This window comes from Lagenorhynchus albirostris, chromosome 1, assembly GCF_949774975.1.
Source record: "Lagenorhynchus albirostris chromosome 1, mLagAlb1.1, whole genome shotgun sequence".
NCBI classification, from domain to species: domain Eukaryota; kingdom Metazoa; phylum Chordata; class Mammalia; order Artiodactyla; family Delphinidae; genus Lagenorhynchus; species Lagenorhynchus albirostris.
In genome coordinates, this window is record NC_083095.1 from 116,291,239 (window position 1) to 116,317,736 (window position 26,498).

Consider the following 26,498-nt stretch of genomic DNA (forward strand, 5'->3'; position numbering starts at 1 on the left):
TTCCCCCGCACACCTCCCCCAGGAGGCCCTCTCATGCTCACAGCTGCCTGCAGCTCCTCCTCTCCATTCCCTTCCTAAAACTGAATAATGAGACCTTTGCTAATAGGCAGTAGAAAAGGCTCCCGGAGACAGCCGTCTCTGCTCCTCTCCTTTATTAAGTACTTTCCATGTGCCAGTTGTTTTACTTATATCATTCATTTAATCCTAACCACCTAAAAGGCAGCGATAATGGCCATTTCTCCCAGTTTACAGGTTGGGAAACTGAGGCTCAGGGAAGGAAATTGATTACCCTCACAATGGGTAGCCCTGGGATTTGAGCTCATAGTCTGATGCAGAGACCTCACTCTTAGTCAATATATTCTGTTTCCTTCCAGCTCCCTGCCAGGCATCACGTGACTGTCTGGTGCAACAGAGGTGCATAAGGCAGCCGTAGCCTTGAGGAATAGGGCTGCAAAGAATGCTGAATCACTGGGAGAAGCACTGCAGCAGCAGTGATGGAGGGGCGAAGCTGGGGAGGTAAGGAAGGGGCGAGAGGAGCATGAGCAAAGGCACTGTGGTGGATGCTGCAGGCTGCTGAGCACCGCTCTCTCACTCCCCCAGCGGCCGGGAGCAATGGATGCTGATGGCTCAACGGCCTTGCCCTTGGCTGGAGCGAGCTGCCTTGCCCAATATTAGGCTCCCTCCCCAGGGGAAGCCTGAATCCAGGGATTGGTCATTAGGTGAGTACAAAGGGCCGGCCCCCTTGCCTCAGTTGAGCACAACACTGAAGGGCCAACCCAGCTGCAGAGGGTCAGCCCCACAGGCTCAGCTGAGGCCTCTCAGGTCAGCCCCTTCCTCTGCCATTCCTGGTCCCATCGCTCCAGGAGAGGTATGTACCCCCAAAACCCTTCTGCACAGAAGCCTTCCTCAGAGCGTGTGTCCCAGGGAGCCCAAGACATGTGGAGGCATGGAAGTGTAGAGGTACCTGCCGTGTTCCAGAAAGCATGGAAAGCCGTGTTCCAAGGCTGCTGGGCTCTAGGATGTGGAGGGTGTAGGACTCCTGTGCAGGCGTCTCCTCCTGCATTGTGATCTGAACATCCAGTGATGGACATGTATCTACCTTTTTTCAGGAATCTAGCCTGCAACTCTGCCCAGTGCCCCAGAGGCCTGACCCATTATAAGATTAAACTGCTTACAACTTTGGGGAAACGGCAGTTTAGAACCCCAATACGTAACAACAAAGAAGTGTTTGGGATCGTTTTATTGATGCTTTTGGAACGTCAAAGCTAAAAAGCAGCCTTAGAGCACATCCAGTCCCAAAACCCTCCATTATCACAGGGAAATGAAGCCCCAGAGAGGTGATGTGACTTCAGGTGAACGCAGATAGGGTCAGGGCCACCACCGGAACCCAGGTCTCTTGGCCTCCAGTCCATTGGTCTCTCCACCTCTCCTCGGGTAGGTCTATACCTCATACCTAATAAGAACTTAAACATGAGCCCTTGAAGACTCACTCAAGGGCTCTACTAACAGTGACTTGTCCATGGGAGGGCAAACTGCGCTTGAAGAAGACGGCCACCCAGCTTCCCCCAAGGGCCCCAGCAGTCCTTCCACAAGGCTCCCCACAGTGAGGCTGCGTTGCCGGTGCCAGGCCTGTCAAGGCTCGGTGTTGTTCCAGACCCTTCTGTACTTCCCTACTCCCTATCAGGTCAGATCCAGCTGCTTTTCTCCAACCATGGTCAAGGTAAACGTGGAAGCCGTAGAGCACCGTCGGGGGCGCTCTACCTATCAGGCACCTGCTCAGTGTTTAGTGCCGGCTTCTCTTCACCTCTTCACTCCTGGCGTTGGATGGGTCCCTCCCTTCTCCGGTGAAAGGGTTATTGGATAAGCTCACTTCCAGCTGGGGCACTTGTTACAGCGTTAACAGTCCTAAGCCTCAGGACATTAACCTCTGATGAATGGATGACTCCAGACCCAGCACCGTATTGGAGACAGCAGGGCTCAGCTTTCACTGTCCTGTCTTGAACGGTGACTTTGCCCTCCGACCTGCCTCTCGGGGCTGGACAATTATTTACCCATGTAATCGGGCTCTGTGTGAACTTGTCTTGCCAGATAAGGCAGCTTTCTGAAAAAGTTGCCTTAGATAGAGCAGGGTCTCTCCAGCTGAGTTTTGTGTTTTGCTAGTGTCCTGTGGGCTGCTTGTATTAGTTATGCCATGGGCAGGGAGCGTCCTGTGGTCAGTTAAGCTGGAGAAGCACTGCACAGTTAGTTATCTTTGGAAGATGCTCCAGCTACTTGAGGGCAATAAGTCCTATCTTAAATCTGCCTACTTTCATTTAACCTGTATCTGCCTGGTTTCCCTTGTCTGCAGAAACTTTTAAAAATGGTCAGTTAAGCTGGAGAAGCACTGCACAGTTAGTTATCAGTTAAGCTGGAGAAGCACTGCACAGTTAGTTATCTTTGGAAGATGCTGTGGTCAGTTAAGCTGGAGAAGCACTGCACAGTTAGTTATCTTTGGAAGATGCTCCAGCTACTTGAGGGCAATAAGTCCTATCTTAAATCTGCCTACTTTCATTTAACCTGTATCTGCCTGGTTTCCCTTGTCTGCAGAAACTTTTAAAAATGGAATACCTTTTAACCTCCTTGAGGGGACTCAATCTCACCTCTTTCTGAGCTCAGTTTCTCTCATCCATCCTGTGTTTTACAACTGGGTTTTCCTGTCTGGGTCATTCTTCTGGCGTCACTGTTGTGTATCTCCGCAATGTCCCTTCTGCACACTGGGGTGTGGCAGTGCTCCCTGTTTCTGGTCCTGGTTTGCCTGGGACTAATGGGGTTTCCTGAGACATGGGACTTCCAGTACTAAAGCCAAGAAAATCCCAGGCAAACTGGGACATGTTGGTCATCTGTACTGAGCTCTGCTTCTTGCCTGTAGCCCCGCAGCTCTCTGGCAGCCACCTTGGTCCCAGGCCTCTTCTGGGATTCCCTGTTGCTGGGCTCAGTCTACCTGGGGCTGCAACCACAAGTTGCTTACGTGCCTAGCCTCTCCTCTTTCAACTAAACCCAGTGTCCTCATCAGCGCCTACAGCCGGGGTAAGTTCCCTTGCTGCCCCTGTAGCAAACCCTGTCTGACCCCGTCTTATCCACCCTGAATGGACTTGAAAACCCACAGCACCATGATACTCACTCCCCAGGCTCCTGGCTCTGACCATCACAGGGGTAGCTGAGTGGCTCTCAGGAAGGGTCATGGTGATGTGACCCAGCTGAGAGAGCTGATGAGGTAGGGGCTGCCCTGACATTCTGTGTGGAAGGCAGAGAACCAGTGTGTCCGGGGGAGAGATGCTGCTGCCTCCCAGGCCCTCCGCTCCCCTCTGCTCCTCTGCCAGTTGCAGGGTTTCAGGGGGGCGGGGGTGTTGGCATTGTGTTCGTCTCTGGGCCACAGATGCCTGCTCTGATGAGTGAGTAGTCTCTGCCATGAGGGGCTCACTCACACTGGAGGAGAGTGACATGGGGACTAGTGAGTGCAAGCCAGTGTTAAGGTGTGTCACAGCATAACTGATGGAGTGATTAACTTCTCCCTTGTTTTTACTCCTGTAACTGTTTTTCCATGTCCCCCGGTCTTTCCCCAAGCCTTTCTACTGCCCTGCTGCAAGGCCTTTTGTGTAGGTCCAAATCAGGATTGCTTTTGTTCCTTAAAGTCCTGACGTACTGGAAGATTGGTGACATTTGCTCTTGAAGGGGAGGGGGAGGAGATGACTTGCAGGGGGCAGGCTGAAGTGTAACCACATCAGGGAAGGTTTGGACCCAGACGTAGATGTTCTTCCAGGTCTGTGAGCAGTGGATCCCAACAGCACCCCTCTCCAGAGGGGCTGGGATCTGGAATGGACTGATCTGAACATGCTGCAGCCCTGGGGACCATGGCAAAAAACCACTCGCTCACTGTAGAATGATCTACTGAATGTGTGCTCTGTGCCAGGCACTGTTGTAGACACTGGGATTAGAGGAATGAACAGAACAGGTGAAAACCCCTGCCCTCGTAGACCTTGGATCTTAGTTAGGGGAGGTAGACACAAACCGAGTGCTCAAGACTTGGGCTTTTATCTGAAGAGCTGTGAAGCCATTGGAAGGGTTTACCCAGAGGAGTGTGGGTTTAAAAGGATGACAGTGGCCTCCGTGTTGTGGATGGACTGACTAGAGGGGGGCGGAGGCGAAAGACCAGTTAGGAAGCTCTTTCAAGGATCCAGAGGAGAGGCAATAGTCGCTTAAATGTTGCTGATGAAAAGGGTTTAGGTTTTGGAGATGCTTTGACGGGAAAGCCAGATAGATAAAATGTAAGCTATGAGATGAAAAGGAGAAATCATAGATGACTCCAGGGATTTTGGCCTGAACACCTAGAAGAGCAGAGTCCTCATTAACTGAACTGGGGAGGGCTGTGGCCGGAATGGGGTTTTTGGGGGGAGGGACTTTGCACAGAAATAACCTGTGCCCCCTGATTCCAGGCAAGGCCACACCAGCCCATATGGCTGTGTGTAGATTAGAAATGGCATCCCTTCCTCTGGCAGACACAGCTCAGTGCTGGGGGCACAGCTTGTCAAGGGGACAGTCCCTCTTATAGCCTGAAGTCCTGTTGCCATGAACAATCTTCACAATCACATACAGATGCCCTGCCTGGAGTGACTAGTGGTGTATCAGAAAGACCCCCACCGGCAGGATGGGGACAGATGGGTACCTGGGGCAGTGTAAACTGAACTTAGAGAAGTAACTGTTCATATCCCTATGTCATGTTTTATAGTAAATTGTATACTTGCCTCAGCAGCTGCAGTGAGAGAAGGCCTGTTTGCATGAGTTCATTAGAGGTCTAAAGGCAGAAAATAATGTTAAGGACTATTGTTGGTCTTCTTAGGATTAAAAAATAATGAACGCTGTTTCGTTGTGAAGTTATATGGTCCTCTTTTGTTACATGCTAAGAGCAGATAAGTTCTCTATATCAATCTCTCTTAATAGAGCAAAGCAAATATAGGGAAAGAATCGCTTTTATTGTTTTCCAAATGTCTTACATTAGCAGTGGTATGGAACTCTCAACATACTAGCTTTGAAGAAGTTGTTCGAAATCTAAAGGAGGGTTCCGTCCTCTATACACTCAGCATTACCCCACACGTGACCGGGCAATCCATAGTTTTCTTCAGAAGGGACTTCACGACATACTGTAGTCATACCGTTTATATGTTATACTCTCATTCAAGCCTCATAATGACTCTAAGAGGTGGTACTATTATCTCCCGTTTCACAGGAGAGGAGGTTAAGCCTTGGAGAGTGGAGGTGACGCACCCAGGACCCGTCAGCTAACATGTGGCAGAGCCTGAACTCTTGTTAGTTTGGCTCCAGAGTCCCCCTATGTTAAACACTGTTCCTCAGACTGACTTCCCTGATGCAACACCTAGAATTCCACAATCCCAGGGCCACACGTTTCTCGAATTTGAAGGGACTAACTGCATCTACTCTATGCCCCCTTCCTTACCTGATGCCTGAGTTCTCGCTAGTCATCCTTGATGAGATGTCTTCACCCTGGTCCTTGCACAAATGCCGGCTGATGGCATAAGAAGAAGTTTGGGAAGCTTATTAGAATGTGAATTTCTGGGCATCGTCCCAGATCCACTAAATCAGAGTGTCAGGGCCCAGAAGTATATTGTTACCATGACCCCAGGTGGCTCTAGCGTGCAGCCGGGCTTGGGGAGCCCGCCAGAGCCACACTCTAGTGATGGGGAGTGCCCCGTCTGCCTCACAAGTTGGTCCTGCCCATCATTTCCACCCTTAGCAATTTCTTTCCTTGATCCCCTCTCCTTGGCTAGCTCTGGCTATTAAAGTATTTCTTAGATTGCATTGAACTCCATCTCCCTGTAGCTCTCACTGGGCCCCATTCTACGTTCTGGGTTACACAGAACAAGTTTAACCACTCTGCCACAGTGCCAGCCTTTCAAGAATTGAAGTCACCAAACAACCCTCCCCCCTAACCCCGACCGTAGTCTTTTCTTCTCTAGGGACAATATTCCCAGTTCTGCCACCTGAATCTCATTATTTAGTGTCAAGTTCTTCTATCATCTGTGTCGTGTTCTTCTGAAATCATCTGGATGGTCCTTGTTCCTTTAGGCCATGGCACCAGAGCTGAAGGCCACTTCCCAGGCATCGTCCAGCACCTCCCAGCGAGGACTTTTGCCTTTCTGGTTCCAGACCCTGCCTTCCTCCGAAGTCATCTTGAAATTAGAGGACACGTGCTGGGTCATAGAGAGGTGGGCTTCTGTGGAGCTACTGGCCCAGCTGAGTTCCACGGATAGCCTTAGTACTATCTGTGGATACTAAGCCTGGTCCCCTGTGTCCTCTGTTGGTGTTGCTGTTGATTTTGGATGCAAGGTAAGGACCGTAGATGTATTCTTGCTGCATTCCATCTTGTCAGATTCTGCTCCTTGCTCCAGCCTCTTGAATTTGGGGATCCTGCCTCTTGCATCCGTAGTTGGAGTGTTCCTTCCTCTGACCCTTTCAGACTCTCTGTACTCACAGTGTTTTGTACCAGACTCTCTGGGCCATACAGTGGTTTAAGGTTATTGCTGTTCCAGAGGTCTTTGCTCTGAGCAGTGATGTTATCGTCTACCCCTCGGTATCTGTATCCATATTTTATGTAGATATAGTGGACACAGCTGGTGCGCGCCCAAATATTCTCAGCCGTCTTTTACCAGCTGTGTGTGTCTGTTTCCCAGCTTGCGTGTAGCTTTTTGTGTGGTTTTGTTTGTTTACGGTACGCGGACCTCTCACTGTTGTGGCCTCTTCCGTTGCGGAGCACAGGCTCCGGATGCACAGGCTCAGCGGCCATGGCTCACGGGCGCAGCCGCTCCGTGGCATGTGGGATCTTCCGGGACCGGGGCACGAACCCGTGTCCCCTGCATCGGCAGGTGGACTCTCAACCACTGCGCCACCAGGGAAGCCCTGCGTGTAGCTCTGATGCTAATAGTCTGTGTTTATTAGGGACATAGAGGTTCTTTGCCCCTATGGAGTGCCACAGTGCCTGTGAGCTATATACTTCCTCTACCCCGTTCGAGAAAATGACAGACTAGTGTAGGAGTACGAAAGCCCAGCTCTTTTGTCTGGAGGCAGGACTCACTCTGAGGCGCAACTGACATTCCAGAGCTGCCGGTGGGATCAGGCTGGATCTGGAACTTTACCTAAGATGGTGCCCTTGCTGACTTCTTCCCCTTTCTGAGTTCCCACTCCCTTCCTGGTTTCTCCTGGGGGCACTTCCTCAATAATCCCCTGCACATGGATCCTTGGTTCAAAGTCTGCTTTTGGGAAAACTCATTCCCCACCCAAGATGGTGGTCATAGCATAAATAGATGTATCAGCCATTCTACATGAGTATACATAGAAACATTTCAGGGCTTTTTTTTTTTTTTTTTTTTTTTTTTTTTGCGGTACGCGGGCCTCTCACTGTTGTGGCCTCTCCCGTTGCGGAGCACAGGCTCCGGATGCGCAGGCTCAGCGGCCATGGCTTACGGGCCCAGCCGCTCCGCGGCATGTGGGATCTTCCGGGACCGGGGCACGAACCCGTGTCCCCTGCATCGGCAGGCGGACTCTCAACCACTGCGCCACCAGGGAAGCCCAGGGCTTTTTCATTTAAAAAAAAAAAAAAGGAAAAAAAATTCCTTTTTGTAGATTAGTGATTTTATTTTTGGTACAGATTCAAATGCAGGTATTACTTATATGTTAACAAAACGTAAGGGGTGACAAAAGGAGACGCTCTTTGTACCGTATGCTCAGGAAGGCCCCTAATTCCTTTAACATTTCTCACCTGACTTACTCTGTCCCTTCTGTGATTTTTTCTTTTTTTTGACATTGGGTGGAGCCTGCTTCCTCTTAAAGACAGTCACCAGGATGTCTTCCTGAAAAAATAAATACACAAGGTTTCCACCTCTGCATCTGCAAGTTTTCTACTACAAGCCCATTTGGCTACTTGGAAAAGCCAGGAGGCTGCCTTCCTCTGGGTGTCCAGACTTTTTGTGTAACTCACAACAAAGCCCCAGAGCTAAGAAAGGGAATCACTTATCCTTTATCCATCCATTTTCTTTACTGATTCTCCTCCCCTACGCACTAGGATAACGTACAATTCACAAAAATCCTCCAACTTTCGGTTGGTCACTCAGTTTTGTTGATTTTCTGCCTTTCGAATCCATCCCCTCCTTTCCTTTCCACCACCGCCGGCTCCTCTAGTTCAGAGCCTCTTTGTCTCTTATCAATACTTTTCCCACAGACCCCAAAGCACTCGCCCTGCGGTCTCTGCCTCCATCCATACTCTTCTCTCTGCTGCCCATCCTGTCACTGCCCTGCTCGCAAACCTTCACTAGCTCCCCATCACCTGCAGATCGATTCTCAACTTTCTTCAAGGCCCCAGCCTGCTTTGTCTCCAGCCATTCCGTCTTGTTCTGAGATTTAAGCTAGAGAGGCCAACACACGTTTCCCGGACCCTCTGACCTCACTGTTTCCTTTGACTCCCAGTCTAGAATGCCCTGACCTTTCCCTCCTCATTTTGTAGTGCCAGCTTCCATGCCGCCTTCCCAGAGGAGCCCTCCGTCTCTCTGCAGCTCAGCGCCTTGGATTCCCTTGTCCTCTGCCCACGAGAGTGCTTTGGACACACTTCAAGTCTGGCTCCTCTCCCAGTATAGGAGGTGAGCTGTCAAGGACACAGACTCTGGAGCCATCTTGACTCGGGGTGACGCTCAGCTCCACCACTTACCAGCGTTGGTATCATGAGCAAGTTACTTCACCTCCCTGCGATGTGATTTCGTCATCTGCAAAATAGGGGACATAATAGCACCTTCCTCACTGAGTTGCTGGAGAGGTTAAGTGAGATGATGTATTTTAAGCCTCTGAGCACAGTGCTGTATAAGTGTTTGCTAGCATTGTACTTTGCTAAGTTCACATCCCTCTTCCCAAACTGATGTTGAGCTCCCAGAAAGTAGGGTCTGTCTTACTCCTCTCTGTGTCCCCAGTGCCTTGTACGTAGTAGGTGCTTGGTACCTATTTGTTCAATGAATTGACTTATTATTAGCCTGCCAGTTGCACATTCATCCATGAGTTAACACAGTAAGCACAGGATCGTCTTCAACGAGTTGTATTCCCCAGAGTGGGTCAGCAGCAGCTTCCAGCCCCTGCGTCTAGACAGGTTTATAAATTCTGCGTATCTGGGTGACTTGGCTGGGGTATTGGGTTCCTCTCAGTCTGCTTTCCTTATCTCTAGGCCCTGTTCTCTGCTTCTCAGACACCCGGTGAATATGGGGTGTTTCTTGTTCTACTTTATCCAGAGGAGCTTTGTAATCCAATACCCTTGTCCTTGGGTTGGAACTGCGTCCTTTCTGTATTGTGAAAGTTTGGTCTCTGTTTGGCATTCAGAACGGGAATATGCCAGGACTTTGGGATGTTGTGACACCTGAATGGAAGGGGGAAAAAAAGAGAAGCCTCAGAGACATAAGAGTGCAGAGGGCAAAAATACCAGCAAGCCAGGCATCGCTTGGGCTCACTTCTTCTGTGTCCTGCTCAGTGATTCCATTCCTGATTGGTTCTGCCAAGAAATAAAGGTAGTCTTTGCCACTCAGGACTTTGCTGGAGAAATGGGTCCCATCATAAGCTCCTCAACGAAAGATGCCGATAGAGAGTCTGGAGAGGGTTTTGTAGAGAGTAACCCGGACCGTTCAGAAAGCAGAAGCTGGAACATGTGAGAAAGAAGTCCAGGCGCTGGGATGGGAGAAGGAGGTGCAATCTAGTGACTGCTTTCAAGAAAATGGAGGGTGTGGATACAGACATCTAGAATTTTCTACAGACCTGTGCTTCAGCAGAGAAATTTAGGACAGCTTTTAGGCATATGTGGCTATTACTGTGGATGGGAATGGGTGGCGGCTGAGAGTTCTAACATCTTTTCCCTCCAGCCTGGTGGCACTCCTCTGTCAGCAGTGCTCAGGGAGGGCCCAGAGTTGGCTGGGGCAGTGCTGAAAGGGAACAAGCAGGGAGGCTGTCCCTACCAGAGCCCCGTCCCTCTCCCCACTCCCCACCCCCCCACATCTGCCCTCTTCCTGTTCACAGTTCTAGACCAGGAGGACTTCTGGCGGGGGCAGAAGTGCTTGGCCTTTGACTCCTCTTTCAAAAAGGGTCAATCCTTCCTTTTGATCTCCTCCCAGAACCCTTCATAGAAGTCCTAGTTCCTAGACTGTGACTTCATTTTTTCCTTTCTCTGCCAGATCTACCTTTTCATTGGTTTTTCCATCCCTACTTGTCTTCCTATTTTCCTCCTTCTTCTCCTTTTCCACTTTCTGGGGGGCTCCCACTCCCCTCTCTCTTGCAGTTCCTTAGGTGTTGGCCTGGCATGGGGGGGGTGCGCTGTGTCATAAGCCAAAGCCTGGCATCTGCCCACATGCACCACCTGCAGCCCTTAGTGACAGCCTGCGTGGGGAACTTTCCTGGCTGGGACAGTCCTGGGGCTCAGCTGGCAAACTGCTTGGAGACCCCCGCCTACCTTAGAAGCTGGGTTAGCAAGGGTCTTAGTTTTAGTTTTGCTTGGCGGTGAGTGAGTTGAAGTATTGCTCTGTAATATCATTTCTTTTTTTTTCCCTTTCTTTCTTTATTTGGCCATGCTGTGTGTTTAGTGGGATCTTCGTTTCCCGGACCGAGGATTGAACCCGGGCCGTGGCAATGAAAGCGCCCAGTACTAATCACCGGACGGCCAGGGCACTCCCTGTAATATCATTTCTTCATTCATTCAACATTACTGTGCACTTGAAGCATGCCAATTACTCTGTAATATCATTTCTTCACTCATTCAGTATTTACTGTGCACTTACAACATGCCAATTACTGTTCTAGCCACTGGGCAGGCAGGAATGTAAACAAGATCCAGTTCCCACCAAGAGCTCACAAGCTAACGTGTAGTCTGCTGCTTTTGTAATGAAATGTAATAGAGTATAAAAAAGGATTAACAATATGAAAAACACTTGGATAATGGAGAAATGAATCCATGCCCCACCCTTCCTCTCAAATGCTGACTCCATCTTGAGTGATCACTTGGGTGTTTGCCGTAATATAAACAAACATCGATGATGCCAGGTTATTTTGACTCAGAACAGCAGCCCATTTCCTAGAAAGGAGAACCTCAAGGCAACATAACAGCAATAATCATTAGCCTCTTTCTCCTGAGGTAATCATGCAGGTATCTCTAACCCATATTGGCTTTCAGTAACTGTGTTTTGACAACTTTTTGTTTTTTATTTTTTATTGAAGTGCTGTACACTGAAACTAACACAACATTGACCACGTTTTATTGAAAGGCAGACCCATCTTTTAGTCACATAAAACCCTCCCAAGAAAAGGGGCCTTCATGGAAATAACGTGGGAGAAGACCTCTCATGAATGATCTCTTTTTAGAAGGGTGGGTGGATAGGAAGATGCAGGAGGATTATAGTTAAAAAAAAAAAAAGTAGACCTGGAGTTAGAAGATTAGAGGTCTAGTCCCAGCTGTTCACCAGTTAACCTAATGCCCTTAGGTCTCAGTTCCCTCATTTGTAAAATGGGATAATAACAGTATCCACGTTTTTGGTCATGGTGAGACTTTGATGAGAAAAGGCATATGAAGCAAGTATTATAGAATGCAGACATAGCTGGGATGATGATGATGACCGAGATGTTAAAACACAGGCTGTGTGACATTGGGAAAGTCACTTAGATACTCTGGCTTCAGTTTCCTCATCTTCAGAAGGAGCAAATCCCATAGGATCAGTTGGAATTCTGTTCAGCAACAGTTCTTACGTTTCTTGAGTATCTTCTGTGTTGGTGCCACACTGAGAATTCAGAGCAGGATGAGGCTGGGTCCTCACTCTCCAGAAGCTCACCATGGGGGAAGGGGACAGACACACACACTGATGACTCTTCTTTTGAGAAGACATGGTCTCAAAAAGCATAGAGGTTCATGGGTGTAAGTGTTCAGGGCAGGAGGGTCCTGGAGAGCTTGGTAGGGAGGGAGTGTTTGGGCTTTGAAGGGTGAGTACAGAGGGATTGTCTTCCCCTGTTGAGAAACATTTATCCTCAGGATAAAGGCCAAACTCTTCAGCTAAGCACAGCAGGTTCTTCATGATCTGGCCCAGCACCCTTCTGCTGCTTGTCTACCATTTGCCCCTTGCACTGTGGTATTTTCAGTTTCTAAAAAATCTACCAAACCTTCTCTTGCCTTCCACCATCTTTGCACTTGGCAGTTCTTTTGGCCTTCTCCCTCTGCTGGGGGGGCAGCAGAGTTGATGAGCAAGGCACTAGGGTCAGACTGTACGGTCCATCTTAGCTTTGCCACTTTTCAGACAGTGGGACCCCTGCCTTGTAACTTAATCTCTTGGTGAGTCAATGTCCTCTTCTGAAAAATGGGGATACAGGACAATAACAGTGCCTACCTCAGAGGGTGGTTGTGAGGATTAAATGAGGTAATAAATGGAAAGTACTTGCAGCCGGGGTCACAGGAACCATTACATAATTATGAGCAGTTGTGATGAATATTCAATGCCTGGATTGCTTCTACTTGTATTTGGTCTTAGGTTAGTCATCACCTCCTCTGGGAAGACTTTTCCCACACAGGCTAACCCCTAAGGCCACGTTTTGAGCTCCCAAGGGTATCACCTCTTCTACCAAAGCACCGACACCAGTCATCTTTCGGTATCCCCACCAGATTGCAAACTCCATAGGATAGGAGCCCGTGGATTGTGTTGGCTGCTGGAAGGGACGCCTGGTAGGCACTCAGTCCCGCCCCGGGACTGACCCTGGGAGGGCGCAGAGCCGTGGGGGAAGGTAGGTGACCAACACGGGCTGGGTCTGCGCCCTAGGGAGAAAATGCAGCTTGACGAGTCAGGCGAGTGCGGGACCCCGCCCCGGCTCCTCCCCCAGCCGGGCCTCAGCCCCGCCCCCGCGCTGCCCCTGCCGGCGCTACTGGCCTGCGCGGTCTCCACCCTCCCCGCCTCCAGCGGGGCGGGCCCCGGGCTTATTACACTTGCGAGAAGCACCGCGCCGAGCCCGCCACCAACGCCGCTGAGGGATGCTGCGCTCCACGTCCACAGTCACCCTGCTCTCGAGCAGCGGCTCCAGCGCTCCCGGGGCGCCCAACAGGAGGGTGAGTAGCTGCTGTCCCGCTTCCTGTCCAGGCCGCCCGGCTGTCTGGGGATGGAGACGCACGGAAACCGGTCCCTTGGCCCTGACACCCCACCTGGATTCAATTTTAGGTCCTGTCTCAGCTCTGAACGAGACCTTTCTTTTGTACGTGCCAGAGGCGCCGCACTGGCTCAAAGGGCTTAGGGGACTTTAGGGAATTCCCAGAGATTTCCTCCCCTTCCTGCCTCGCCTATCAAGCCAAGTGTATTGGCACCAGTTTAAAAAGCAAGAGAAACTTTCTGCATTGTCCCTATCTTGAGACTCAAAGGTAATGAATGTCTTTAACACCCAAACTTTCCTCCTTCCAGTGATGAAAAGAAAGGGCCACTTGTCCCCACTCGTGATAGAGTAACACTGATTTGGAGTGCGCTTAATCTAGGTAGGCTTCATTTTTACCCATACAAAGTAGAAATTAGCTGCTGGCCACCTAGGAGCCCAGTTGTGGGACTTGGGTTTATGCAAACTGCTTTCTTCTTTCTGATTTAAGTATTAGCACAGTGGGCACCATCTTCACCTAGGTTGCCCTTTGGAAGTGATGTTTCTTTGCCATCTTTGTTGCATCTTTTCTCATCTCTCCAGATGCTCTGTGAAAGAAATGCTAGCCACATCGTTCCCATTTCATATCTCTTCCAAGACTCGTACCTCAGAGCATACTGCCAGGGCTTTCGTTTGTGCCTTTTTGGTTCATCTGTTCATTATGATGTTCAGTGCTCATCATTTGGGTGAGTACTTTTCTGTGGTTGAGACTTCTCTCATCATATTTCCCCTAGGTTTAGCTAAACAAGTAGGCAAGTCCAAGCCAGGGCCCCCTTTGTGACTCCTGTTTTCTAGTCTTGTAGACGTGCTTGTTTGATTTTGTGTACCTCAACCAAGAGACTAGCAGTCGTCTTCAATGCTGTTTTTCTTTAGCTCTGGAAGAAAGACTCTGTGTTACTCCTGGGTCTGGGCCAGGTGATGGGTTCAGATATGTGCACGTGCACCACTTAGGGCTGAACTCTGGTTGTCCAATCATTAGCTTCATAAATAAAGATCCCCATTAGGTCCAAGTGGGTTTCCAACCACAGTCCCAGCCTTACACCAAGATGGGTGTTTGCCTTTTTTTTGGGAAATCCTTCTCAGTTGGAACATAATTATGACTGAGAAAGAATGAAGTCACTGAAAAGCTAGCCCTGAGCCTGGACAGCGTCATACATGGGACCAGATTGCATAAAATTCTCTAGGTCCCCCTCCAGAGTGGGTACTAGTTGGGTGGCTAGAGTGATAATGGGTGGATGAAATGTGACTAATATAGTAGGTAACTTTTCTGAAGATTTTTTTTCTCAAATATTTACTTTCAAGTATTTGTTTAGTTGTAAGTGCTGTGGTGTCTGGCACAATGAACACACTACTGAGAAGGCTTTGCTCTTTGAGTAAGACAACTGAAATACTTTGGTCTGAAGGGGTCTGCAACCTGAATCAGACCCTGTAGGGCTGCTCTTAGCACATGGGTAGGTTCTGCAAAGAAGATATCTAAAGTTTCTAGGGTCCCCTTTATGACTTCCAACTCTGCTCAGGATTTGCAAATGGCACAAGTACTGTGTGTATGTATGTGTAAACTATGATCTTTGATTAATTGATTTATTAAACAAGGTTTATAGATCTGTGTGATGCAGGGCTAGATATTGGGGTCCACTCCAACTGTGGGAGCAGACATTGTCACAGACTACCATATGCAAAGTGATGGTTGTAATAGTGGGGTAGAGTGTTGACAAGCTTGTGTAGAAGCTAAAAGAAAAGGTTCTTGAAGCATCTGAGGAAGGCCTCCCTCTGTAGGAGACGTGTGTTTAGTCTTGCAGGATGAGTGGGACTTTGTAAGGCAATTGACATCGTTGAGATACTGAAAAAAGGAAATATGATTCTTCTAAATGGAACTCTTGGCATATACCGTATAACAGTGGTGTATTGGACCTGCTTTAGGGCAAAACACTTATTTTTTTGGAAAAACAAGAACAGAATGCCTTGAAAATAAAATTGTAGACCAAACAAGTGAAAAGCAAAAAAGTGTTCCCTAAGTTGAAAGTTTTTCAATAAACTCTGTATCGTTCTGTCTTTCCTCTCAGATATTGGACAAATGATGGTCTTGAACAGTAACAAGTTAGCCATTAAAATAACATTTCTGTTTCATCCAAAGAGCTTACCAAATTAGGGACTGCAGGGGAACCAGGATGTGTTGATCCAGGCATTCAAGCCAACCAGAAATGGCGCTGACAGCTGACACTGAGCAGGGAGTTCTCTGAGTCAGCCACCAGGGTGGTATGGCCAGACCAGACTGTCACTAGTTATCCTTTGTTCAGTAGCTGCCACCTACAATTTGTACTTCCTTCTTATCTGAAATCTCTCAAGGGAAAAAAAAAAAAAAAAACAGGTGGGAGAGGAATTTCTGTCAGCTGATAAACAAAGCTCTGAGAGGCATTTATGGATGCCAACCAGCAGGGGTTATAAAATTAAAAAAAAAAATCTGCCTTCTAACCAGTTGTGCACTAAAAATAGTTTTATCTGTGGCAACAGCAGGAAGATAAATTGGCTGGAGGATAACCATAGACAGGTTGATGACCTTGGAGAATAAACGTTTTTTAAAATATTGACATCGCTTTGTGATTTGGAAAGGAATTTTGTAAATGCAGTTAATCCCACTGAAGGAGACTTTGCAGTGAAAGGTCAGTTGTGTGGCCAGGTTGCGTGCTTTGGGGGAAAGGCACGTGTTGCTTTGTGCAGCCAGCTGTATTTGGTTGAGCTGTTCAGCGAGGGTGGTGTGAGATGATAGACTTGTCAAGGGTTCCCCCAGCACCATGCTCTGTCGATAATAAGAGACTGTTGGCTACCGTTACTGGTATCGTGGTCCCTCAGTGGCACATAAAAAACAAAACCCAACCCAAGAAGGCCACAGGGATAGGACTGTCTCGTGGCCTGCTCTTGCCAGTATTTCTTTGTATTTGGCGAAGGCTTCCTCCGTTCAAAACTGGAATGGTCTGCTCAGTCATTACTTCCTCACTCTCCTGGGTCCCATTTCTGTCTGATAGGCTCAAAAGAAAGAATTCTCCTTAGCTGGCCGGTGAACAGGTCAGACAGGTGTTTACCTCACTTCCTTTTCCTTTCCCAGAAACATCTATGTGCATAACTTCTGTATCATCCTATGGGGCTCTGAGGAAGGGACACTGGGCATTGTGGGACCTCAGCGTCTGGTGGAAGGAAGCTGGCTGCAGCATCCCCCAGGGAGGGGATGGGCAGGGGGCCCGCTGTACTCAGAAAACAGTTGGCTGCTCCCCTGGGACCTCCTGAACCCAGTTGAGGGGTTTTAGCCAAAAAGCCTCTGCCACTAAGAATTGATAGTTGTAGGCTCGGGAAAAAAATGTCCCGACTTCTCTGCTTTGGTTCACCCATCTCGCTGTGTCAGATGTAGGATGAAGGGGACCCGAGTTCTGGGGATCCTTAAGGAAACCTGAGACCCGGAGGCTGGGTGTCACCACTGAGCTTCTGGTCACTTAGGAAACCGTTTCAGGTCAGCCTCAAAAATCGTAGAATTGAGTGCAGGGAGCTGTGGATCCCGGGCCAACTAACTAGAGACCAAGTTGAAATGTTTCGATCTAAAATATAATACTTTCAGTGATAACGTGTGTTACGGTCTTCTTGCTTCCTGCAGCCGTCTCTCTCAGCCGAAAACTGTCCTGATAGATATCCCCCAGCACACAGAATAGTAGCACAGAGGTATTTACCTCTTTCCCTCCTTAGAAGAGTGATATTTCCTAAATGTTAGTCACCCTGTTGACTGTTCTTTGTCTTTTAAGGCCAGAGTGATCCCTCTAAAATGCAGTTACCTAGCTCCTCTACTTCAAGACCCCCCTCAGTCTTGTACCCCCAGGAACAAGCACAAACCCCCTTAGTTTAGTACCCAGGGCCTTCTGATCTGGCCTTTGCCCTCCCCTTCCCCCTCCTCTTGCATACTCTTTGCAGATGTCCCAAATTACTTGCTCTTCCCCAAGCTTTTGATGCTGTTCCTCGCCTCTGACAAAGGGTCAGCTCCTGCAGGAAGTCTGCTCTGAACCCCCTCTTCCGTGTTCCCCTAGAGGCCTGTGCACCCCATCATTGCTCCTACCTATGATTAACTACTTGAGAAGGTTTCAGGACCCTGCCTCCCCAAGCCTGGTGTAATAGGTGCTTAAAAAGAAGAGTGTCACCAGGGTCCTCAAACAGCCACACTTAACTCTGAGCTGGCAAATGGGAAAACAGGAAGAGAAGCTTGGGATGAAGCCAGCCCGTGACCTCTGGCCCACCTGGGCAGGAAGCAGGTGCCCTGTGGATGGGAGTGTCGGCCCAGGTGAGGAGTTTGACAGCTCTGGGAAGGCCTCCAAATATTCCAGGTGCTTCATCCTGTTGTACTGTCAGAGTTTCATTCCTTTGGTTAAGTGAGTGGTTCTCTACTCTGGTAATGCATGGAATTCCGAGAAGCTTAGAATGCCTCTGCCCAGGCCCCAGCCCAGACCGTCTAAATGAGAACATTGGAAAGTAGAGAATAACATCAGCATTGTTTGGGCAGCTCCCCGGGTGATTCTAACGTGTGGCCGAGGATCCAGGGTTGCTCTCCCAGACAGCTTTCTTGGAAATGCAGACAGTCCTGGGCCTGTGTTCTGAAAAGTCCCTTTGCCCTGGTGGAAGGGCAAGGTGTGTGTGTGTGGGGGGGGGGGGTCAGGGGGGAGGAGTCATAACACGCCAGGTCACACTGGTGTCTGTGTGTGTTCGTACCTGTGTTTTTCTCTCTGGGTCTTGGCATTCGGGGCACATGGTGAGCCTGGTACAGATGAGCCAGTCAGAGCAGGAAGGAGAAGTCACCATCCTCCTACTTATGAATTTTGTCTGGAGTCAGCCCTGACACAGAAAAGGGGGTTCCAGGACACTTCATACCGCCTGGAAGAAGCGTCCAAGTATGTAGGTCAAGGGTTGGCAAGCTACAACCCCATAGTCAGATCCAGCCCTCGACCTGTTTTGTATACTCTGAGCTAGAAATGGTTGTTACAGGGCTTGCAGACCCTCAGTGTTTACTATCTGGCCCTTTACAGAACAAGTTTGCCCCATCCTGATGTAGATAATCAGGCCTGCAAGTTCAGGGCCAAAGCCTACTTCAAAGGAAGAGGCCTGCTTCAGACGGGGCAGGCCCTGTTCCACCTGTGTATTCCAGAGATTTTATGCTTGTGCTTAGCAGAGGGATTGTGGCGTCCGTCCTCCCAGCTACAACCTTAGTGGCCACACCTTCTGTTGTTAGGCGGAGCTGGGCAGGGACCCACCGTCACAAAGTGGACTAGGCCTGAGGGAAGTGTAAATGCACTTGGCTCATTTCCTTAGGGAAATCCATGTTTGTAAACTGATGAGCAAACCCGGCACCTCGCTAGGTCATCTTCACCCCTTTTTAATTGAGAGGGACAGTTTTCCCTCAGGTGAGCCCAGGTACTTGAAGCTGAGAGCATGATGGTACGTGGATCCCAGAATCCCCCCTCCATGGGGACCAGCTTTCTGCCTCCACAAAGGGGGTCAGAAACAAGTCCCCAGAGGCCCGGCTTTGCTCCTGGTTGCCCTGATTGCAGACAAGGGCTCGGTTGTGTATCTTCTTGTGGAAGAGGCTTGAATGCTCGCTGCCTCTGCCTTGCTATTCCTCCCATGGGGGTTGGTTTTTGAAGAAAGTGGAAGGCTCTCTGGGGAGTTTCAGGTGCATTCTCCTTACCGTGTTTTAGTTCAACCTAAAAAGAAACCCACACTGATATTTACTGAGCAGGGCCTATTACGTGTTGATACTATGCTGAGCGCTCTAAGGGCTACAGAAGCAATTAAGGTACAAAGCCTACATGGGAGCCCTGTTTCCCCCTCTCCAGTCCATGTTGTTGGGTGTGGAACATAATAGGAGGTACTCAATAATTGCTATTGAATCACTGAACCCTTCCTCCAGAAATTTAAATGGCTCCCCAATGTCTTCCATTAGAGGCCTTGCTTTGCCATCAGGCATTTGTAGCTTGTCAGAGTTTGGTCCCTACCTGTTTGTCCATTTTCCTCCCCCACTGTTGCTCAGGCTGCAGGCCCATTTACCATTTTCAGAACATGCCAATGTCTATGCCTTTGGCCAGCCTGGAATGAATGCCTTGCCTGGTAATTGTCTGTTGTTATTCTGATGATGGATTCTCCCAACCTCACTGACCCAAGCAGTCCTTTCTCTCCTTCTATACCCAGCTCAAATGTCATCTCTAGGAGCCTTCCGACGTACTCCCACCTCCAGTTAAGATGATTGTTCTCCTTCCTGTATTCCCAGGGTAAAAAAGACGACTTACAGAGTACTTGATATGTACCAGAAACTGTTCTAAGCCCTTTTCATTAGTTTCTTCATTAGTTTATTTAATCCTCGCCACAGGTTCAACAGAGTGGTTCTGCAGTATTGTTAGCTGTGTTTTACAACTAAAGTAACTGAAGCAATAAAGATTAAGTAGCTTTCCAAAGGTTTCGTAGCTAGTAGGTGTCAGAACCAAAATTGGAACCCAGAAGTGCAGTTGCATCGTGCCTTAACCACAAACTACCCTGTCTCTCCCGATATTATATTGGTTATACCAAGTGCTGTTGATTGCCCTTTGCGGCTGTGTTTCTGCATTATGAGCCTCTATGGGCATGGCTATTTCTTTTCCATATCAGTACCCTCATAGCCCTTAAAAGTATTTTACAAGTAGTGGGTGCTCAGTACTTGAAGTACACTAAGTCCATTTCCTGCTTTTGATGCACTGGAAGGGACCCTTTCTTGTAGGGATGGCTGGTCCAGCAGTAGTGTTCAAGGTAAGTAAGATTCAGCTCTCCTCGAAGTTCAGAACACAGGGCTGAGCCAGCTGCCGTGGGAACCCCTGGGAATAAACTACCTTACCTGCCTCTCAGGTACTGTCCAGCCTGGGCTGCTCTGGGTATTATGTACCTGAGTATCAGGAAACCATGAAGGTCAGCAACCTCAAATGCTCAGAGAGATAAGCACCACTGCCTTGCCCTTACTCAGTGGGACATTTTCCCACGGGGAGATTCCTGAGAGTGAATGACTAAAGGGAGGTAAACTACTGGGTCAACCCATCGGATGCATTCAGGGGTTACTTCGTGCTTCTGTAAAGAAATTCAGAGTACTTTTTAGACCTTTGGGATGTTCTCTTTGCTGCTCCTGAAGCAGTCCTGTGGGTCTAGGAAGGATTGATCTCTCTCTCTCTGTGTGTGTGTGTGTGTGTGTCTGATATAGTTGCTCTCAATCTTTATTATTGCTATGACTACTATGATTTTTAATTTAAAAACTTACACATACTTGGAACAGGTGTAGACATTGCAGAAATCCCACTTTCCAAAGATCACCACCACTACCACCAGCAGCAGCTGGCTGTGTTTCCTTAAAGACATTTTCCCCCCACAAATCTGTACAAATTATCAGATTGTATTTAAAAAACAAACATGGGGTTATTGTTAACATTTTTCCCCCAGCACCTTTCTTTTTTTCACATGACAGTACATTTGACCATCTTATTAGGAAGGGTCTGATCCTGTTCCAAGCTGGGTTGGAATTGCATCTGTATAGTCAGTCCATCTGTGGACTAGCACTGATTACAGAATGCAAGCACCACGTGGAATCCATGCCTTACTGCTTCCATAAAAGCACTTCTAATGACAAGAGTAAACACTCTGCACAAGGGCCTGGGTGTAGCCGCAAGCACCTGCTGCACCTGCTGCACCTGCCAGATAGCTTTGAAGTCAAATGTTTATCTTACATGTTCATTTTATTTTAATTCATTATCTATCACCAGGTAAAACTGATAGTTTAGAGACATGCATTCTCTTTATCCTGCGTCTTTGCGTACCGTAGGGTATACGTGGCTCGGGGAGACTTACAGGAAGTGTGTTGAGGAATATCAGAGTTCTGAGTAGACAAAGAATTGTCTCAGTCACGGGGAAGGGACTTCTCATTTTGAGTGATTGGACCCATGAGGTCCCTTCTGGGCCTTGTCTTTTCTTCAGGTTTTTGGTGTATTCTGAAAATTATTGCCATTAGGGATTACCCCTGTAGGGCAATCAGCCTAAAAAAAGGTATCACTTGCAGTACTAATACCCATTAGATCCGTTGACCAAATTGCTTAGTATTATAGAAAGCAGAGCCGGGAAGCCAGTTAAGCCTATATCATTTTGGAGCTTGTAGGATGATGATAATATCTAGATAATAATAAAAATATCTAACACTGATAGAGGCTTACTGTGTGCCAGGCATCTTCCTTTACCTGCTTTTTACCCTTGAGATTCAGAGAGATTAAATAGTTTGCTCATAATCAACACAGCCTAGTAGGTGTTGGAACCTGTGTATGTGCGTGTGCACCTGTGTAGGTATGTACATGTGTGCGCATACTGTGTGTGTGTGTGGGGGGGTGTGTGATGTGGTGCAGGAGAAGAGCCCTTCCTTTTCTCTGCAGAATTGTGCTGTGGCTCAGATCCTGCCTACCAGACAAGATTATTGAGCATCACAGACTTGGATTACCTGCCTGGTGTGGGTTACGCTCTGATGTGTGTGCAAATGCCAGCTGTTTTCAACCAGTCCAAGTGGCCTGCAGTCAAAGTGTTACCTTTCTCTGGAGGCCCTCGAATTCCCATCAGTGTCGTGGATGGTCAGCTAAGAGAGCTACGTGCCGGGACGGCTTGGTTCCTCGTTGGCCAGCATGACTGGCGATGAGCTTTGAAGGTTTATTGCAAAGTTGGCCATGTGTCAGGCCACGTCTCACCCTGGGGTCACTGGACTCAGAGCTTGCCCAGAGGAGAGTGAGGATGAAGAAGGATCTTGAAACCAAATCACATGGCTGAAAGAACTGGGGTGGTTCAGTGCAGAAGAAAGGAGGTTCAGGCCTGTGAAGAGTCAAAGGGAATTCTGTGGCAGTCCCCGAGGGCACCCTGGGTCCATTAGGTAGGAGTTCTGAGGAAGAACTTGTAAGTTCATTATCAGGAAGCTAGAGGTGTCAGGTAGCAAAATGGGGTACCTCAGAGGGAGGCAGTGGTGTGTGTGGAAGCGCTGATGTGTCCCAAATGTGCTCTCACCTGTACATGGAAAATGTCCTTCAGGCTGGGTGTCCCCCTGCCAGGAGCACTGTTGGGTTAGGGGGTTCCTTCATAGGCTGGCAGGTTGGCATTCAAAGGTCTTTTACAATCATATCCAACCCTGGGCTTCTTGGATGCAGGGTACTTTTGCCCAGAAGCTGCCCTGAGGACCAGTGCAGATCTGTGACCCTGCAAACCAGGTTGCGGGGTGTATTAGTTTGCTAAAGTTGCTGCAAAAAGGTACCACAAGCCAGGTGACTTAAGCAGCAGCAATGTATTGTCTCATGGTTGTGGAGACCGGAAGTCCAAAATCAAGGTGTCAGCAGGATTGGTTCCTTAGGGGGGCTGTGAGGGAAGGGTCTGTTCCAGGCCCTTCTCCTTCGCATGCTCACATGGTGTTCTTCTTGTATGCGTGTCTGTCTCCCAATTTCCCCGTTATATAAGGACACCAGTTATTTGGGATTAGGACACACCCTGATGACCTCATTTTAACTTCTGTAACCTCTATAAAAACTATTTGCAAATAAAGTCACGTTCTGAGGTGCTAGGGGTTAGGACTTCAACATAATACATTTTAGGGGGACACAATTCAACCCATAACAGGGACAAGCAGTGCTCTCACGAGTGCAGTTGGCTGTGGGCTGGGCACTCTGGGTGCTGCTTTGGCCCTCTGGGGTTTTGTTGTTGTTTTAATGGTAGGATCACTTCTCTCTGGAAAATGTCACAGTAGGACCAGACTGTGACAATAGGATGAAATAAACATCATGTGGCATTAAGTACACTGTCATTGTTGTGCAACCATCACCACCGTCCATCTCCAGAATCTTTTCATCTTTTGGAACTGAAACCCCATACCCATTAAAGGATAACTCAGCCCCTGGCAACCGCCATTCTGCTCTCTGTCTCTATGAATTTGACTACTCTAGGGACCTCATGTAAGTGGAAGCATATTGGATTTGTCCTTTTGTGCCTGCCTTATTTCACTGAGCATAACGTCCTCAAGTTTCCTCCATGTTGTAGCGTGTGTCAGATTTCTCTTCCTTTACAAGGCTGTATAATATTCTGTTCTATGTACGTACCACATTTTATTCATTCATGCATTGATGGACATTTGGGATGTTTCTACCTTTTGGCTGTTGTGAATAATGCTGCTGTGAACATGGGTATATCGACTTTTAAAAAAATGTTGTGATTGAACATGTACATGTCTGTTATAGGAAAAGCCAACACAGAGTCAAGTAGAAAGCACCCTCCTACCCCATCACCACTGTGTATAGTTTGGCCTCTATCCTTCTAGCTGTATTTTGGCCTATGGATGTGAAATCAGATCGTTCTGTACTGTCACGGAACATGAGCCATTTAAAAAAAATGTTTGAACTCTGCGAAACTATTCAGTAGTTTCCCAAACAAGGAAAACATAAAACATAAGCAGTGAGGTGATGAGTGCCTGTGATGGGCCAGGCAAAGGCTGGTCTTACCGCAGCGTCCCCTGTGAGATTGGTACCGTCATCACCATTGCTAAGTAGGGGAAAGAGGCTCTGAGAAGCCTCAGGTCATCTGGCTGCTGCAATTGCAAATGCAGGTTCGTAACAGGCCTCTTCTCTCGTCTCTCTTAGGCAAATGTCTGCAGACTACGGCTGACCGTACCTCCTGAGAGTCCAGTGTCTGAGTCAAGTGGAAAGAAGGTTGAAAGAAGAGAGAAGGTAAGCCATCTCTGAAGCGAAGCCCTGACTGGTTCCCATCTTTGTACTCTTTTTCATTTTAACCCCTTTTCCTGCCATCCTCCATCCAGGCTATTCACAGAGCCTGCATGTCAGCAGCTGTGTGATGAAAGGCCCTCTTGCACTTGCCCCCCATCTGCCATCTTCCCAGAAGTCAGGCTGCTTTGCTGCCTCCTGTCCGTGCTCTTGCTTCTTGGTGAATGTAGGCTCTGTGTGGCCTTGAGGCTCCAGGAGTGCTGGCCTTAGTGACGGGTGCTGTGGCTGGGAACATGTTTCTCCTGAAAGAGCCTCATCCCGTGGAGTCAAAGGGCCCATTGTGAGCTGCCCCTGAGCCTTTCTCTGTGGCTGGAGCTGGAGGCCCAGCTCACATGGTGGAGGGGTTGCCTGGAGAGGAGCAGCCCAGCAGCAGCTCTGCCGCGGCAAGGGCACCCGGCTGCAGGGAGGAGTTGCGCAGGCGTTTTTGAGCCAGCTGCTGTTGCTACATGCTGGGCCACAAAGATAGCTCTGACCTTGGCCTTGCTTTGAGAAACTCGTAGTTTTGCAGGTGAGACAGACGTGTAAGTAAACTAAGATGACGTGATCGTTCGAGTGTTAGGCTCCAGAAGTGTAAGCAGGGCTCTGGGAACATGGAGAGTTGGGCCATATCAAAGGACCCAGAAGCCTGTTTGAAAGGGCTCTCACTGGTTAAAATGGAAACATTTCAACATTAAAAAGAATGAATGACAGTGGTGAGCTGTGGCACATTGAATAATAAAAAAAACCTCATGGATTTATAGTAATAATCAGAGAGAGAGATTCAGAGAGAGATTATAAAAGGGAAAGCTGTTCTTTATATGACATCGGCTGATAAATTTAGAAAATCTCTGCTTTGTAACCCCCAGGTCAGGTCATCAATGAATGCAAATACTAATTGGTGGAAGATTACTGTGGAGCAGTATATTCACGTGAGCTCAAGAGTATTAGTACCTCACTGATCACTTACTGACTCTAAAGGTACAATATGCCACAAGGTGGTAGCCAGTAGCTCTACCAGGTGATCCGATTCAGCATTTCCAGTAGTGGGCAGCCTGGTATTATGTGACTTCTGATGTGATACAATTCAGAAGTAAACAATGTTACCAGTAATATTCATGCCAAACTTGTTTAATTGAATCTAGTAATAAGGACACAGAAAAATCCAAAATGTGGGACTGTCTACAAAAAATTAGCCAGGCTCCCTTAATAAATTCAGTGTTATTTAAGAAAAATGAGAATCTATTGGAGATAAAAGGGACTAGAGAGACTTAATATCATTATAACGAATTAAACCTTAATTAAATCCTGGATCCAAAAAAAAATCTATAAAAGATATATTGGGATAACTATACAGTTTTGAATATGAACCCGTATATTACATATTATTGAATGAATAGTACCTTTCTTACTTGTGGTAATGGTACATTGGTTACGTAGTTCATTCTTCCAACTTCTCTGTACCTTTGAGCATTCTCCAAAGAAAAAGCTTGCGGGTAAAATCTCATAACCAAAGAGAGCGGGAGTGGTCAGGCTTCGGTGGCCTGTGTTGCTGGGGGAAGGGGGTCCCCTTCTGCCCTCATCAATCCCCTCCCTGTCCTTCCTTTCAAAGCTGATAGATTGGTCAGAGAAGTGGCCCTGGGCTGTGCCTAGGGGTTCATGGGCAGCTTAGCACATGGGGAATCAGAACGAGTGCTGGCTGGAGAAAGGGGCCCAGGCTGGGGTGAGTGACAGGACAAGGGCCCCATAGGTATGGTAGACACAGTGGGAAATTTGGTCTTTGGGAGTTATACCCGAGCCGCACGCCTGAGGAGATGTTTGTGAGGGGCTTCTGGGCGCTGACATTGGGACAGTGGATGATGTGAGGCACCGGAGGGCATGTCCCTGCACAAGAATAGTCAGGTATTCCCGAAGAAAGAGGCAATGTGTTCTATGTCACAGGTGCATTGGTAACCACGTTGTGTACCGATTTGCCTATTGGTCTTGAACGGTGCTTTTCAAACTTTTAAAAGCAATTAGACCCTCCTTTTTTTTTCTTTGTTTTTTTTTTGATCAAAACGTCATCCTGAACCAGGATGTAATCCAGGTGAAAGTGGTGCTGGTGGGGGACAAAGTCCTTCCAGTCTCCCTGCACCCTACACCTTCCTGCCTGGGAACTCAAGGGGCGTGCGGAGAAATGCTGGGGGAGAGGATGCGCCAGGATGCTTCTTAGACTGGGGAGACCGGGTGTGCAGGCTGAGTGCCCATCTTTTCTCACTGCAGAAGAACTGGGGTAGAGAGGAGGAGGGTGCAGCTGGCTGTTACCCCAGAACAGAAGTCCTTGGGTGGTGGCCGCACTTGAAGGTCCTGGTGGTAACTGTGAGGCTGTTCTGGGTGATTTCGTCACCATGTCCTAGCCAGGTGCCTGGTCTTGAGTCATTGGGAGCCAGAGGCAGGCACCAGCAAGGAGGCCCTGGGCTG

At 48.4% G+C, this 26,498-nt stretch overlaps 1 protein-coding gene across 5 annotated transcripts in view; it reads left to right on the forward strand.

Moving 5' to 3' along the window:
* MYZAP (myocardial zonula adherens protein) overlaps nucleotides 1–26,498 on the forward strand; it is a 136,286-nt gene that overhangs the window by 23,709 nt on the left and 86,079 nt on the right. For 3 of the 5 annotated variants that reach the window (XM_060150769.1, XM_060150754.1, XM_060150759.1), the window contains 2 exons: nucleotides 375–719; nucleotides 23,922–24,008. Coding sequence is in view for 1 of the 5 variants with exons in the window: in XM_060150749.1 (XP_060006732.1) it covers nucleotides 13,079–13,153; nucleotides 23,922–24,008 (162 nt within the window). In the remaining 4 variants the exon portion in view is untranslated. Of the gene's footprint in view, nucleotides 1–374; nucleotides 720–8,651; nucleotides 8,685–13,022; nucleotides 13,154–23,921; nucleotides 24,009–26,498 lie in introns of those variants that run through there. The other 2 variants (XM_060150777.1, XM_060150749.1) reach the window with 2 other exon arrangements.